This window comes from Rattus norvegicus, chromosome 5 (genome assembly GCF_021556685.1).
Source record: "Rattus norvegicus strain SHRSP/BbbUtx chromosome 5, alternate assembly SHRSP_T2T, whole genome shotgun sequence".
NCBI classification, from domain to species: domain Eukaryota; kingdom Metazoa; phylum Chordata; class Mammalia; order Rodentia; family Muridae; genus Rattus; species Rattus norvegicus.
Window position 1 is genome coordinate 141,468,048 of NC_141538.1, and position 17,293 is coordinate 141,485,340.

At 51.0% G+C, this 17,293-nt stretch overlaps 1 protein-coding gene across 3 annotated transcripts; it reads left to right on the plus strand.

Moving 5' to 3' along the window:
• The first annotated feature begins 3,131 nt into the window (after positions 1-3,131).
• Hpcal4 (hippocalcin-like 4) lies at positions 3,132-16,048 on the plus strand. 3 transcript variants are annotated; one of them, XM_087550849.1, is made up of 6 exons: positions 3,132-3,482; positions 4,083-4,286; positions 4,415-4,518; positions 9,656-9,824; positions 9,958-10,173; positions 12,112-16,048. In XM_087550849.1, exons 4-6 carry the CDS (start codon positions 9,663-9,665, stop codon positions 12,307-12,309), a joined length of 576 nt encoding a protein of 191 aa, XP_087406975.1. In that variant the 5' UTR covers positions 3,132-3,482; positions 4,083-4,286; positions 4,415-4,518; positions 9,656-9,662; the 3' UTR covers positions 12,310-16,048.
• The last annotated feature ends 1,245 nt before the right edge of the window (positions 16,049-17,293 follow it).

The following is a 17,293-nucleotide window of genomic DNA, read 5'->3' on the forward strand; positions in this document are numbered from 1 at the left end:
TCCATCTATGGATTATTGTCTGTGGGGTTTGTTTTTCTGAAAGATTTATTCTCTCTCTCTCTCTCTCTCTCTCTCTCTCTCTCTCTCTCTCTCTCTCTCTCTCTGTGTGTGTGTGTGTGTGTGTGTGTGTGTGTGTATGTGTGTGTGTGTGCCCAAGTGCAAGAATGTGCACCATGTGTGTACAGTGCCATGGAGACCAGAAGAGGGGTCAGTTCCCCTAGAACTGGAGTTACAGGCAGTTGTGAGCTGTTATGTGGGTGATGGGAACTGAACCTAGGTCAGTTGGGAGAACTGAGCCATCTCTCCAGCCCAGGGATAGATTCTTAGCTGAATGGACTCTTGGGAGAAGATGGGAGTTGTGGAAGAAGAACACCCTGGAAAGGTCCCCACCTCCCACCTCTCTCTTCTTCTTGGCTGCTGTGGTGTGATTAGCTTTGCTCTGTGGTGCCCTGTGTGCTATGATGTTCAGATTTGCTTCAGGTCCAGAGCCATGGGGCAAGTGGCCATGGGCTGAAACATCGAGCCAAACTAAACACCACCCCTTCTTTGAAGTTGTTTATGTCGGATGTTTTGCCTTGGCAATAAATTAAAAGCAAAACAAACCTAGGTTGTGCTGGTCAGTAGTGACACACGCCTTCAATCCCTGTACTTGGGAGGCAGAGGCAGGAGGATCTCTGTGAGTTTGAGGCCAGCCTCCTCTACAGAGAAAATTCTAGGACAGAGAAACTTTGTCTCAGAAACAAAACAAAACAAAAACGACAAAACCAAAACTAGGTTGCTTCCCTTTGGGATTTGAGGGACTTGAAGGAGGGGCAGGACCATGTACCTGCATTACGGGTTGTGATTTGGATTTAAAATGTCCTACAGAAGCTTGTGTGTTGCAGATGTGGTCCCCTGGGCAGCCATGCTCACAGGAGGAAGATGAGTGGCTCTGACCCCATGGGTGGGTCCATCCTTTCATGGAGTCACAAACTGGTGGGTTTCTGCGGCAGGTTTGTTAAAGAGTGAGAGCATCCTCCTGGTGCTTCCTGGCTCCCGTGCGGTAAGCGTCTTTGATTTACCATGATCCACACCATAGTGTTCTGCCTTGCACAGGCCCCAAATGATGATCCAGGTCTACGACATCTGAAACCGTGAGACCAATTAGATCTTCCCTCTCACTAGGTTGTTTGTCTTGGGCATTTTGCCACAGCAATAGGAAGCTAAGCTGACTGGCAGGGAGCGGGCTCTGGAGCCAGACTGCTCCAGACATGGTGATGGACTTGCTCTGTGAGCGTGTGCCCGTTACTTTACCCAGCAGCTCCCTTTCCTCGGTTCTCAAATGTGAGTAACAGCAATACCAACTCCGTAGAGTTCTAAGCGGGAGAGGCTAGGTGATACCTAGCTAGTGCCTTCCCTTTGCTCGTGGAATGTGTGTCAAGACACACAGTGGACACCCCAACTTCAGACGATCCAAAGCTGTAATTTGGTGGTGGTGAATGGTTTTCGTTTTGTGCCAGGTCACTCTGACTGAGAACTCCTTATGAAAACCAAGCCGACTTCACGGCTGTCCTCCTGCCTCCCCGCCTCCTGAGTACCTCGATGTCAGGTGTGCACCACCACGCCTGGCTCAGTCCCGTAATTTAACGCCTCTTTTTATTCTAACCAAAGCACGGCTTTTCCAGTGTGTTGTACAAAAGCAATGCTAGGGTCTTTTTCCTTCGTCACAATTCCATGGATCTTGTTCTTCCTGGAGCTCTTCACTAACGACATTACTTGCCTCACTTAGTTAAGAGCTCCCATTTTTCACTTACAGGAAGACTTCTTTTACAGCTTCTGTATGAGATGCCCAAATTGCCAGCATTACTGTTCTGGTTGGGGCTATTAAGTAAAACATACTTAAGCGTACTCACTAGCATGGCTGATCTCAGTGACTAAGGGGCAGATGGTGTAGATACAATGGACAAGAGGGCGGTCCAGGGTTGGAGAGATGGCTCAGAGGTTAAGAGCACTGACTGCTCTTCCAGAGGTCCTGGGTTCAACTCCCAGCAACCACATGGTGGCACACAACCATCTGTAATGGGATCTGATGCCCTCTTCTGCTGTGTCTGAAGACAGCAACAGAGTAGTCACATACATAAAATAAATAAAAATCTTAGGAAAAAAAAAAAAAGAGGACAATCCAACAGTTGGCAGAAGGCTAGACAGGAATGGCAGAAGATTTCATTATGGTAATCAGGAGAGCCCACCACTTAAAGCTTACGGATTCTGTGTTTCCATTTGGTGTTTGAGGGCTGCGATTGACTGCAGGTAGTGGGGATTATAGAAACTAACACCACAAATAGGGGTGTGCTGCTGTGAAATGCTAGCACAAAGTAAGTTGTCAACAAAGTAAGCTACTGTTAGTCTAGTGGCGTCTAAGTAAAGCCCTCGGATACATGTCCCTGTAATTCTGAAACAGCGACACGTTCTCCCTTCTGCTCAAGCCTTCCGCTACTCCACTGAGTACCAGCTCCCACCTTTTACAGACGGAGAGGTCGTGGGTGAGAGAGAGCTTGCCTGAGATCGTATGAGGGTCCCTAGAAACAACCAGACTCCAGTTTAGATTTTCAGGTATCATTTCCAGAAACCCATGTTCTCCTCACTTCCCTGCACGTTGGGTTATAATTAACTGTAACCAAGCACTCTTGCCTTCTACTGGTAAAGCACGGCACCTGGGAAAGACTTAAGGCTTTAAAGCAACGTCATGAGTCACCAACCAAAGGTGCCAGGGATGTATCCCCTCTTTGGCTCGAATCATGGAGCTCCCAGCTGTGTGCTACAGCCACAGAGAGAAGGCATGCCTAGCTGCTAGGAGAACAGGACAGCACAACTGGCTTAAGAGGAAATAGATCATAAGGAAGATGCAGGTCTCACTGGTTTCCCTTCAGTGTGCTTGGTTTGGGAGTTTCTAAGACCAAATCTCCAAAGCCTGGCCTTTGCTGGGGGCAGGCCTGTCCCTTTCTCCCAAAACACCACTCATCTCCACCATTTGCTGCTTGGACAGAAATCCTGCCTCTTCAGCATCTGCAATCCCGTTTACCCAATCCCCCACACGTCCCGCCCCCACTTTTGGTAGATCCCTTGAAGTCCCTCCTCCGCACGTGGCTCAGCCCAGGGATCTCTGCTCCCTTCTCGCCCCGAGTTTGGCGTTAGGGAGCTCTTTTCCACCACCTTGGGTTGTGAGCTCTCAGACACCAGTACATCCGTGGCGACTGAGCGGGCTGTGGCGAGACCCCCAAGTGCGGGAAGGAGGTGTTTTCGCCTCCCTGAAACCTTCCAGACCCGTTCAGTGTAAACCGCCTCCGGTTTGTGTCAACATCCGAGGCCGGAGACTGGCGGCGGCTGGGAACCGGCTCCATCTAAGCGACGGGAATGCGGGAGGGTGGGGAATGGAGCATTGCTTGTCGTACGTGAAGGCTCCTTCTGGAGAACCAACGAGTCTTTTTAGGGGTCCTCGAGAAGTAAGTTTAGAGCCTGATCAGTGATCTGACATAGGGTTGTAGGGGTGGCTGGCGGGAGCCCACGCCCTCATGTGTCTAGGTAGAGGATACTTCCACATCCAACCAGCTCGTGCTGCACCCACCCTCCCCTGTGCTACACGGCGGGAGGGGAGTGGGTGTGGAGGGGCACTAGTGCAAAGGCGAGAGTTCTTGATCACACATCTCTTCCCTTCTCCACCTGCCACTCCGCAGATTCCCCTCTGGGTTCGGGCGGGACACCGGACGGGGGTCGCATCTTGTGAATCACCCCCTATCTTACCCCCACCCCCGCTGGGGCCCAGGAAGAGAAGGCTTAGAGATTCAACTACGGTTCTTCCGTTCCCATAGCAACAGTGCGGTTGTTTTTGCGAATCCACTTTAATCATCGGTACTTTTCGCTCCAAACTGTGACCCAAGCTCTGAGCCTCAGGGTTGAGGAACAGATGGGGGTACAGCCCTCTACAATCCTGGCGACTCCGGGAAGGTCAGCGCGGGCGGGCGGGCGGGGCGTGCTCTTGTGGTAGCCTAGACTCACAGGCCACCCCATCCCCACCTGAAACCCCGCCTGTCACTCGGTGCCAGCTGAACCAATCGATGTCCAAAGTTGCGGAGAGGAGGCGGGCCTTATGCAAATCGTGTCGCCTTCGAGAAGCAAATAGTGATACAAGAACTGGGGAGGCGGCTTCGACGCGGACCCTACAGAGCCTGTCGTCCGCCGGATAGCCAGCTTCATCCCCGCGGACGTCCAGGCTCCGAGCCATCTAGCGACTCGGCGAGCGGCCTCAGGTAATGCGGGTGGGGCCGGGCCCTCGAAGCAACCTCGTGGGGCGGAGGCCCTGAGGCCCTCCTCCTCCGCGTTTCCCTCCCCTCCTCATCTGCTCAGATCCATCTTTCTGACCCTGGGTCTGTCATAGGTGGACAATCATCTGGAGAGCCCGCCTTGGGCCAGGGACTTTCACTTCAAGCCGAGTCCCCAGTTCAAGAAGGAGGTACGGCCGCCTCCTTACCCCCAGCTCAGGTAAGAATAACCATTCCTCTGGCTCCAGTGCAAACACACACACACACACACACACACACACACACACACACACACACACACACACTTGGGGGTGTGGTGTCACTGATGCTAGAAGAGAGGCTCCTGTCACCCTGTCTTCTCTTGCCTCTAGACACAGTGGTTTGCCAAGCCTCATGGAAACCTATACTTGGAGGACCCACACCCACACCAATAGTTCACTGTCATTCACATCTCAGGGTCCTGTTCCCAAAAAGACCTCGATAGCAAATTCATTCTCTGACTACCCTATCTCTGCCCCTTACTTGGACAGCTCCCAGCATACCTAAGGGAAGGATGACGCCAGGCACATTCAGCATCCCCCCTCTAAGCCCCCACACTAGACAGCGGTCCCACACTCTGCCTGGAGCATAAACCTGGGATGGTCCTCCCAGGAGACCACCCCATAGTTCTAGTCTTTATACCTCATCACCTCTCACACAGGAACGCACCAGGTCCTCTCTCTGTAACCCGTTCTTCTCTGTCGCTTTTGTGCCTGTTGCTCTCTCTCCCTCCTGTTGTTCGTAGAGATGAAGCCAAAGATCCATGTGGACTCATTTTCTCCTCCCCTGCATCTGAACATGGAAGCAGGACAGTGTGAACCTTGCTTTTGCCTCCATCCCTGCTTGACTTTAGCCAAGTTCTTTCCCCTCTCAGATTCTTCACGAGATGGGTAAAGAGCAGGGCCGAGGAGGGTTTGGCAAGACGGTCTTGAGCAACCTTCCAATTCTGACATATTCTGGTTCCACAGCTGATTACAGCAGAACAAAGCCCCGTTTAAACCATCAGAATATTTCTCAGGGGAGACCTGAGAGGCCCCAGCCATCACTGTAGGGACATCCTTTTCACTCAGGCCAAGGTTCAGGCTACTCCCTCTTACATATCTTTCAGGCTCATTCCCTTAGGGGTCTTTTCTAGACCTCCAAACCACCAGACCACCCTGGCATGAAAACTTCGAATTGAAGGTGGTTAACACAGCTCACCTTGTATGAGTCACTTTTGCCTTTTATTATGAAGGGGAGGAACAAGACCTGGTTGTTACTGCCTTTGCTGCTGCTTGTAGAAGAGCAAAGGGAGGAGAGGGAAAGAGAAAATCTCCTGACCACGGAGCTGTTGTCGCCATGGCAACCGCCTCAGCACCAGCTCTCCTGAAGCTAGAGAAGGGTGTGGGATTATTGCCTCCTTCAGTCCCTCCTACTTTTTACTGCCACTTCTCCACTTGAAACCCCTAACCACGAGCCCTCTAGAAGAAGCCTCTGAGCGTGGGGCAGGGGGACAGATTTTTAAGCAAGGAGTACCTCCTCAACTGGAGGACAGCCCCCCCAGAAGCCACCACTTCAACAGGACATGCACCTAGTTAGGCGCTGGTCTTTGCTTTGCAGCTGATGGCTCCAGTTGACCTTGGGTGAACCTTCCCTTTCCCTGACTCTGGTCTCTATTGTCTCTGAAGTAGGCTTGGTAGAGGATCACAAACAAACAAAAGTGTGACATAGTACCAAGAGGAAGGGCGTGTTGCTCTTCTCTCATAAGCTAAGTGACATTCACCAAGCATGACTATATCCTAGGCTCTGCCTTCAAGCTTCTGCAGGATGCTCATGTGCAGGCACAGGGAGGACACTTCCAGAAAGCAGACTTAGAAACGATAAGAAACAGGTACTTTCCCCCTGTCCAAGATGCTCAGAAATAGTCCAAGTCCTGTTGGAAAGAGGAAGCTTACTTTGGGGCAGAAAGACCAGGGACTGTCCCTTAGAGTGCTAGATCATCAGATAAGGGTCAAAAGACAGTGTGTGGGTGAGGGTTCCACACCATAGCCTCACAAGGTCTGCCTGTGCCCAGAGTGCTGAGTTCATGCTGCTGCCTGACTGTGGTCATCTTGGGATGGGCTGACTGCAAGGAAGACTGTTTCAGTGAAGGAATGGAGGCAGCTTGCAGCTTGTGTCATCCCAGAGGAGGGTGAAGGCAGAGAAACTATGTAAGCACATAAGTAAGGTGGGGTCTAGCTGAGAGATGCCTGGCTCGGGAGGAGGACGGATGGTGGGTAGAGCAGAAGAGGGTGAAGATCAACAGGTGGGCAGCTTGAAACAAGATTCTAGATGGTTTTTGGAGTTTCAGAGTCTGGTCATGAGGGTGTGTGTATAGGTATCTCTCTACCCTAATTTAAAGATGAGATTCTAGGAGATTTTGTAATTTCAGAGCATCACCTATACCACGCATTGTAACTATGGGAAATCATCCCTTGGAACAAAGGTATCAGAAGGACAGATCTTCATGTGAGGCAGGAAAGCCCCATGACCATGGGCCAACACAAGACCTGATAGCAAGCTGGCCCTGAAGGAAAGGGGGCAAATCTGAAAGAATCCATGGGTTCCTTTTTCCTTCTCCGTGAACCCCAGGCCCAGGGTTGAGGGGCTGGCTCCACCCACCATCCATCCCCCTCGAGCCAGGGATCTCTCAGCTAGACCCCACCTCACCTATGTGCTTACATAGTTTCTCTGCCTTCACCCCCCTCTGGGATGACACAAGCTGCAAGCTGCCTTCATTCCTTCCCTGGAACGTTCTTCTTCACAGAAAACTCATTCCATGATGAGCCGTGGTCAGGCAGCTGTGTGAACTCAGCTGGGATCAGGTGTTTAAATTGGGGGTGAATCTGGCTGTAGCCAGGGTGCTTAGGGGCATCCACTAGGGCGGTGTATAGTTTCTGTCAGTCAGAGATTACGAGCTGCAGCTCAGGCAAAATGATCCCACCGAGACCAGAGGATCAGAGGTGCTTTTGCCAGAAGGCAGATGGGGGTGGGTAAAGTCTGTGCTGAGAGTAGAGAGGATGGCTCAGCAGGTGATAAGGAGTCAGCCTGGATGCTTGTTGGAACCCCTCTACTGACTGCTCTCCCCCTCTCCCTCCCTCTCCCCCCTCCCCTCTCCCCTCCCCCTTCCCCCTCCCTCCCTCCTTCCCTTCCCCCTCCCTTCTCCCTCCACTTCCCCTCCCCCTCCCCCTCTCCCTCTGGTACAAGCTAAAATAAGGGGGGCTGGGGGAGGTGATCTCAAAGGATGCTGCCTATTTTGAATATCTCCAATCCTCTGATCCTCCGATCCTCCGTAGGTCTAGAGTCAAGAGGGGCAGGGCACAGAAAAGGACCCTGAAGACAGAAGGGTGGGGAAGTGGGGAAGGTAGCACAGGAGAGAGAAGGGGAGCAGAAGGTGAGGACCACACAGACACCATGAGACAGAGAGACGTGCGAGCGCTCTGACAGATTTGCAGCCTCATGCATTGACACCCTCCTACACATAGACCCAGCCCCTCATGCAGAAACTCAGGCACATCCTACAAGAGCCAAGGGGAAGAGAGTCTGCCTCCCCCATCAGACACCTTTGCTCTCCTGTTCTTCAACTTACTTATGCATACCTTGAGCTTACACAGTCTTGGCGGGAGGAGACAGCTGAGAATGGTCCCTTGATTCCACCTATGGCTGCTCCAGAAGCACCCTTGACTCTGGCACTGGTGCAGGTCCCAAGCTCCTGGTGATAGCATGCTTCCCCCTCCCAGGCTTTTGTAGAATCCCTCATTTTCTGGGGCTAGAGAAGGGTGTTGCCACCTTCGCTGCTCCTTAATCTCACAGCACAGAAGAGGATCCTGAGGTTCAGAGATATCCTGTAACTTACTTATGGACCATATGCCATGATATCTGTGTTCATCTCAGTCCTAAATCCAGTCAGCAAGAGCTAAAAATGCTGCCTCCTTAGGACCTTCCAGTCCATCCACATCTCTCTGGCTGAACCGTGTGCCAAGTCCTTCCTTGTCCTGCTCCTTCCTCTCTGCTTTAAGTCATCTCTTATTAAAGATTTGCTTTTATTATTTGTAACGATGAGGAGGAGTGTGTTTCTGCCTGAGGGTATGTGCACATGAGTGTGTGTGTCCCTGGAGGCCAGAGGTGTCAGATGCCCTGGGGCTGGTGTTACAGATGATTGTACTTGGCATGGGTGCTGGGAACCAAACTTGGGTCCTCTGGAAGAGCAGCAAGTGCTCTTAATCACCGAGCCACCTTTCCGGCCTCAAGTCATCTTGCACATTGCAGCCAAAAGAAAATTACAAAAAAAAAGAAAAAAATCTCTATCCTTCCAGGATCTGGCATATTGTAAGCTCCCATGAGATGGAATGAGTGTTAGCTTGCTTTTTCTTTTTTCTTTTTCTTTTTTTTTTTTTTTCTGGAGCTGGGGACCGAACCCAGGGCCTTGCGCTTCCTAGGTAAGCGCTCTACCATTGAGCTAAATCCCCAGCGAGTGTTAGCTTGCAAACCCTTGCTTTAAAACCTCTGGGTTGGCATGGATCGAAGGTCCTTTATAGGTCATCATTCATCTATCTCTAGAAACCTCTTATGAGCCTCTGAATGCTTGTCTTACCTTTACTTCACATCAAGCCCGGGCCCTCAACAAATGCTCAGGGAGTGAATGGATTAATGAAAAGCAAAATTTAATCAGGGTCATGTCCGCTCCAGGCTGGGACTTCTATTTGCACAGGAAGGAAGGAGAGATGCTTCCTGTGTGGGGCTCCCAGGAAGGCCTCGAGGAAGAACTTGGGAAATGGTTCCTGGGGGACATTGGTAGGAGAGGAGCCTACCCAGGAGGGAGGGTGCTGGACACAGACAGCCCTTGCTAGCAGGAAGCCGAGTTGAAATTTTACGCTATGGACCTAGGGAACCATGAATGAATGATAGGAAGGTAAGGATGGAGATTGGGCCATATTCTACCCCCCGTTATTGAGGGGATCAGCTGCCACCTAGAAAGACTGGATATGTCCTTACAGGAGAAGTCTTCTCTGGGGTACAGGGTGTTGTAAGAGGAGAGAGGAAGTCCTATTGTGAGGAGAGGGAGCCCGTGATCCAGAGAGTGGTCTCTATGTGAGAAGAGGCCAGGGGAAGCTGTGCATCTTGAAGGGAGGTAGAGCTCCCTGAATGGGTCACCGGGGAAATGAGGAGGGACAGATGCTACTTTAGGAAGAAGGGCCCTTTGTAGGGCAGGGTGTGTGAAGAAGGATGAGGTTGGAGAGCCACTTTGCCCAGATGAGGTCCTACCCTGAACTCTGTTGAAGGAGTTCTCTGTCCTCCAGGCCCACCATGGGGAAGAACAATAGCAAGCTGGCCCCTGAGGAGCTGGAAGATCTGGTCCAGAACACGGAGTTCAGCGAGCAGGAGCTAAAGCAGTGGTATAAGGGTTTCCTGAAGGACTGCCCCAGCGGCATCCTCAACCTGGAGGAGTTTCAGCAACTCTACATCAAGGTGCAGGGCGTGGCGTGGCATGGTGGGGTGGGCAGAGACTGGGGACCCGAAAGCTGGCAGAGCTCTGTAGGTTGGGGCAGGCAGGGAGGGTGAAGTTGTTGCTGCGCCCCAATAACCTGCACCCCTGCCTCAGTTCTTTCCTTACGGAGACGCCTCCAAGTTTGCACAGCATGCTTTCCGCACCTTCGACAAGAACGGCGATGGCACCATCGACTTCCGGGAGTTCATCTGCGCCCTTTCTGTCACCTCCCGTGGCAGCTTTGAGCAGAAGCTCAACTGGGCCTTTGAGATGTACGACCTGGACGGTGATGGACGCATCACACGGCTGGAGATGCTGGAGATCATTGAGGTGCGGCTGGGGCGGGGTGAGGAAGCAGAGTTCTTGAGCCTAGCTCTTCCTCAGTGTTCCTCTATCACAGTTCTCATCCCAGGCCCAGTGTTTAACCTGTGGGTAGGTGGCGATATCCCATTCTCCTAGATGAACACAAGGTAGCGTGTGGCAGCCATCAGTGAATCAAATCTAAGGTAGCCAAGTTAATTCATTTGGTTTTTCAAGAAATAAGTATTGAGGTTTGGAGAGATGACTCAGCGTGTAAGGGTGCTTGCTACTTGAGGTTGCCCCTGGGACCCCACGTAATAGAAGGAGAGAACCAATCTCTATACATTGTCCTCCCCAGATATACCAGAACCAATCTCTATACATTGTCCTCCCCAGATATACCAGGATTCTTGCTCTGGTCCATGTACACACACACACACACACACACACACACACACACACACACACACACACACACACACAAAATGCTTGTTTGTTTGTTTGTGTTTTATAAAATATATTTAGTCCTGTCCTGCCATGTGTTTTCATAGGAGACTCCTTCTAGAAAATCAATTAGTAAATTTGGGTCATTCCAGGCAGTAAATGGTATGGAAAATGAGTAAGGGAAGAGAGAGTGATTGGGGGGAATGGGGAGGAACTAACTCATTCAGTCTACAGAGTGAACCACTGGCAGGTGCGCGCGCGCACGCACACACACACATACACACACACACACACACACACACACACACACACACACACACACACACGGGTGGAGCTGGGTTTGTTTGGCTCAGAGTGTGGTAGGAGGGGCCAGGGCAGAGGGGGAGACGTGAGCAGAGGGGAGAAAGGTGGCAAATGACCCGACAGACAGTAGGGACCCATCAGAGCTCAGGTGAGGGTAGCAGCATTGATCTTCAAGGCATTGATTAGCTGATAGAGGAGCATGTCAGCACAGAGGCCTGGAGACCAGTTAGAAGACTCCGGCAGAAACCCAGTCAGGAGCCTTCATTCAGGCACAGACTGCGGAATGTTGGAAAGCAAGTCTCCATAGGGCCCACTACAGAATTAGAGTTGACATGTTTAGAAGTGAAGAATCGGATGTATGTGTGAGAAGGAAGGGAGAGAAAATGGCATGAGAACTAAGCACGGTGGTACACTCCTGTAATCCCAGCACTTAGGAAGCTGAGGCACAAGGATCGTGAGTTCAAGGCTAGGCTGAGCAACACAATGAGTTCCAAGCCAGCCTGGCTACAGATGAGAAACACTGTCTCAGAGAATGGCTTGGGGTTTCATACATTGTTGTTGTTGCTGCTGCTGCTGCTGCTGCTGCTGTTTGTTTTGTTTTGAAATCTAGAGTAAGTCCTTACTTGTTGAGGCAGGGAATTCTAGAGGCACCACCATTGGGAAGTGGGTTAAAGAGTTCAGTTTGAGCATGATTCATTTAAAGTACTTATTAGGTTGATTTTTTTTTTTTATTGTTTGGTGTGATAGTGCCTGCCTTTCATCTCAGTACTCAGTTAGGCAGAGGCAGGTGGATCTTTGTGAATTCAAAGCCAGCATGGTCTGAATAGTAGGTTCGAAGACAGCCTTGTCTACATATTAAGCGCGCGCGCGCGCGCGCGCGCGCACGCACGCACACACACACACACACACACACACACGATGAGGGTGCATTACCACGGTGTGCATGTGAGGTCAGAGAACAACTTTGTGGAGTCAGTTCTTTCCTTCCACCTTTTCGTGGACTCTGGAGACCCAAAGCGGTCATCAGGCTTGTGGAGTGAGCGCCTGTATCAGCTGAGCCATCCACCCAGCCCTAAAAAAGCCAGTCTTGATGGCCGAGGTCTCTTTCTAGCGTCTCCACTCTCCTCCAGTGTGCTCTCAGTGTGCCCCAGATCTCCCTTGTATTCATCCGCCGTCCTCCCTGCCAGCCGGGTGCTCACCCTTCCGTCTGTGCTCTGTTAGGCTATCTATAAGATGGTGGGCACCGTGATCATGATGCGCATGAACCAGGATGGGCTCACGCCCCAGCAGCGCGTAGACAAGATCTTCAAGAAGATGGACCAGGATAAGGATGACCAGATTACGCTGGAGGAGTTCAAGGAGGCGGCCAAGAGTGACCCGTCCATCGTGTTGCTGTTGCAATGTGACATGCAGAAGTAGGGCTGGTGAGGGGCAGGGCCCCTGGCCAGGAAAGGCGTGGCGCCTCCCAACCTGATGTCCTCTCTGCTGGCCCACCCCTGGGGGGAGGGGCGTTCCAGCCTCACTCTCTAGCTCACCCATTCCTCTGCCCAAGCCTTTCTCTCCTCAGTCAAGCTCCACGAGTGACCACCTCATCCTGCGAAGGAGACAGGTCCTCTCAAGTAGCCTGTCCTCAGATAGTCTGCCATTAGCTCCACCTCTAGCCTTGGCCTAGAACCAACATCCTTTGGGCTTAGGAGAGTTGGCTTTTGACCCTAGAGGCGAGGTTAAGGAGGGGATGAGGACTTGCTTTGCAATCCTGCTGTTCTCAGGATTATGGTCCAAATAAACAGTATGGTCCACGGGCCCCAGGTGGAAGGACCAAACCGGGTCTATCCTGGACTCTCCGGATTCCCTGAGAGGTGGTCTCTGCCCTGCCCCCTTGCTCTACCTGGCTTCTCTGGCCCCAGCCTTTGGAACGTTCAATGAGTCCTTTCTTCAGCTAATGCTTGTTGAGTACTTGCCCCATGCCAGGCACCTGACGGTGCTAAGAATACGGTTGTTTACAGAAACCCATTCCATGCCCCCTGGAAGCCCACATGGTAACAAGACAACTTCCAAGGGTCTCGGTCTCAGACCGGGATGTGAAGCACAACGGGAGATGAGGGTGCGAGGCAGCTGGCGAGTTGTCAGAACTAGTGTGTCCTCCAGTCGGTGCCACCCAAAGCTGCAGAAAGACCGAATGAAAAGCCTGAGGAAGCTTAGGTGCCACGTGGGTGGAAACTTTAAGAAAAACAAAACAAAAAATTATGTAATATTTATTTTTTTAGTGCCCTTTCGAAGAGATAAGATCATTTTATTAGACTATTAAAATATACTCTATATTACTTGATTTCTTAAAAAAAGATTTAAATGAATATAAAAATGCTAACGTTGGGGGTGGGGGGGACGTTTAGGCAAAAGCGGTAGGGCTACCATCAGACCTGGAGAACCCGAGCTCTCACCACCAGCAGTTCCTGCTGTCCTCTGCCACATCCCTTTATCTGCTTTTCATAGTTCCACGGGCGACTTTTCTGTCCCACGCTTCGGGTGCTGGCGTCAGAGAACCAGGGGCAAGTGCAGTTCATACCCACGTCTTGGAAGCTTGTTTCTGAGTTTGGGTTGGTTTGGTTGGCTTATCGTTTCACAGCCTAAGCTAGACGGAGCTAGAAGAAAGGAATCCTGCAGCCGCTGTACGTGCGGGCTTCTGGGCTCTGCTTATTTGTGAACCAAATGCTTAAAGAATGTGCTGGACGTACTCCATACAAAAGGCTTTCCCTAAACCTTTCCATCCTAGATCTGCCAGGTAATCTACTTCGTCCACCTCCAAGCTCACCAGCTTAGCTTTCTGAACTTTAAGGTCTCTGAGCTAACTATTGTGCTGCATGCTTTCCAGAAAAAAAAAATCCACTTGCTTCTTCCAGCTCCACACCTCACTTCCGCCCGCGCTTCCTTGTGATCAGAGGTTGGCTTTGACGTGCCATGACAGTTGGCTTCCTCTTGAACTGCTGTGAAAACAGTCTAGTACAGAGATGCTGTCAGCTGGGGTGGGAGTTGAGAGCGCTTGTGAAGCCGGGGCGTGTGCTGGCAAAGATTGCCCTGCAGAAGATACACGATTTGCCACTTCCGGGTGTTCATCTCCCTGCTGGTCGAAGTGTTTGTAGATTCTGACCTGTGGTCCGAAGTTCTGTCTGACTTTCCTTCTTGTGGCCTTTGGAGGGAGCAAGTCACCTTCTTCCTGACCTGCCTACCCAGGCCATGTGGTGAGGCTGAGGAACTCTTAGCCTCAAGTGATAGTGGTAGGTGTTTATTTTTTGGTGACGCTTCATGGGGCTGCTGCACAGCTCTCACAAACTGCCCGTTAAGCTTGTCTTGTGCTGTCATCGCTGCGACAGATACATGAGTGCTCCACGGCCTAGCTCGGCTGGGACCTGAATCTTCTAGTGAAAAGCTTTTCCTTGCCCCCAAATGTTTAATCTAGCCCGATTCACAACGACACAGAATTCCTTGGCTTTCAAAGGCTTGTATCTGCCTGCATCTTGTTTTGTCCTCACAGCCCAGGGAGATAGGGGTTTTCAGTACCTTTACCCAGGCTTGGAAGCTAAGGTTACAGGTTGAGGGTGAGAGGTCTCTTGTATGAGAGACAATATTGAGACTCGAATGCAAGGCTCTCTAAGAGTCTCTTTTCTGCCCCACCTGATTTCTCCAGATGCTAACTGCAAGACAAATTGACTTTGTCCTTTTAGAAGTTTCCTGCCTGCCAAGAACTTTCTGAGGGGACAGTCTTCCAAAAAGGAGGAGGAGCTTGAAGTCGCTCCATTTTCTAGCATCCTCTGGTTGCTTCAGGGCAGCTTTGCATGGACCAAAGCTGTTCTTGGAGGCTGCAAACCAAATCCTGGAAGCACCTTGCATTGTCTTCCCCACTATCTTCCTTCCTAAGGGAATTACTTTTCTTTTTCCAAGCTGGTCGGCAAGTTCTACTATGCGACAGATCACTCCAGGCTTCTGGTCACCCCCTCATGGGCAATATTTGCTACTTCAGCCAAGGGTTTCAGACAGCCCAGCAGGCCCCAAGCTGACTCCGCCCTCTTGCTGATGGGAGGAGCAACAGGCAGGTTAAGCCTCGCTCCCACATTCTCCTGGGTGTCTAAACCTCAGCATATCCAGGAGACCACGTGGTAGAGTGCCCGTCCCTGCCTTGGGAAGAGAAAGGTTTCCCATCTCTGCTCCAGCTTGAGAAGCGTCTTATCATGAAACACGAGGTCAGCAGAGATCTGTGTGCGTGACTTGCACAGACATGGAAACATAAATGCAGTTAAAATGCTGACATATCAGATGTGAGGTTCTGTATCCTCTTACAGAATGTGAATCTGGTGGTTCCAAATTTAGCCTTCTCACACCCCCTATCCTCATTCATCCTCTCTGGCTAAGCGATGAGCCCCCTATTTCTCATCCCCCAAAAAATCCCCAGCGTGGGCCGCTCTGTGCGCTGCTGTAGGCCACGCAGCTGCCTAATTACTAGCGAATCTTTGAAATTAAGAGAAAGCCACGCCCATTGGCAAAGGCACTAATTCTTCTCTGCTCTGGCAATGGCAGGACCCCAAAAGCAGAACTCCATTTTACGTAGGAGGTCGTGGGAGCAAGAAGAGGACAAGCTGGTCTCCCTAGGCAGGGCAGTGAGCAGACACTGTAAATATTTTTACACAAAATTTTATTAAAGCAAAAGTTATTTCCTGAAGATCCACCCTGGGTGAGGCTTTGTGTTGGCTTTAGAAATCACCTCGGGCCTAAGAATACATTTCTTACATAGCTCCTTCATTGTGCTCAAAGAAAGCAAAGGATTCACGTGCTCAATTTAAAAGTCTCCGAAAAACATGGGTTGTTTTTTTTTCCTAGACTTTTCAGGATTTTCTCTTCTTAGCTTTGTCACAATGTGGGGTAGGACAGGGTCTCCCAGGATGCATGGGTCCCTCTGCTTGGTGGAGGCTGTCCAGGCACTTGGTCTTCTAAGCAGTGAGGAGGCCTAGGTGTATCCCGGTTCACCATGGGAGCCCCCGTGTAGCTCCGACCCCTCCAGACATGCAACTTCTACTTGTGTTCACAGCGACCATCTTCACTGATCAACCCTGTGCCACGTGGTGTGTGTTTTCCCCACTGACAATGAATAAAAGGTGTGACTGTACAAGAAGCTCCTGTTCTTTGCTAAGCTGGGCTGGGTGGGGTTCGGGTGGGGCAAAGGGAAAGAGGCCAGGGGAGTTCACAGAGCACCTTGGGAGTCTCCTTGGGGATCAAGCTAGATCTTTGGTCTAGCAGTGTCTTAGTTTGGGTTTCTATTCCTGCACAAAACCTCGTGACCAAGATGCAAATTGGGGAGGAAAGGGTTTATTCAACTTACACTTCCGCATGGCTGTTCATCATCAAAGGAAGTCAGGACAGGAACTCACACAGGACAGGATCTTGGAGGCCGAAGTGGATGCAGAGGCCATGGAGGGGCGCTGCTTACTGGCTTGCTTCCCCTGGCTTGCTCAGCCTGCTTTCTTATAGAACCCAGGACCACCAGCCCAGGGATAGCACCACCCACAGTGGACTGGGCCCTCCCCCCTTGATCAGTAATTGGGAAAATGCCTTATAGCTGGATCTCCTCAAGGGCGACTCCTTTCTCTGTGATAGCTCCAGGTTGTGTCAAGTTGACACACAAAACCAGCCAGTACAGGCAGGGATTCTAGTCATATAGCAAGAAACCCACATAAGCTACTTCAAAGGGAAACAGATCACAAAGGATCCTGATGACAGGCAATTCAGGATGTGGGGACACAGCTCGGTCGGTAGAGTGTTTGCTCAGCATGCACAAGGCCACGGGCAACCTCCACACTGCATACGATGGATATGTGGCACCTGCCTGTAACCCCAGCACTTGGGAAGTCGAAGTAGGAGGATCAAGAGTTTAAAGTCCAGGCTACATTAGTAAGTTCAAACCCAGCCTTAGACATGAGTCCTTGTCTAAAAAAACAAAAATAAGTAAAATCTAGGTTTGGGGCGGGAGAGCTGGCTCAATGGTTAAGAACACTTGATTGCTCTTCCAGAGGTCCTGAGTTCAATGGCCAGCAACCATGTGGTGGCTCTCAACTATCTGTAATGGGATCTGATGCCCTCTTTTGTCATGTAGAAATACACACAAATAAAGCACTCATATACACGAATAGATAGATCTTTAAAAGGGGGAGGGGTTCTGAGGATCTAAACCACAACTGTAGAACTGGCAACTGGACCTCTCCCTTTCAACCCTGGGGTCATGGACTTTGTCTGGGTAGCGGTTGCTTTCTGTTTTGCTTGTTTGTTTAAGACAGGGTCCCACTATGTAGTCCAAGCTGGTCTTACTCTCCTTATCCTCCAGCCTCCTGGGTGCTAGGATTACAGACGAGTTTCA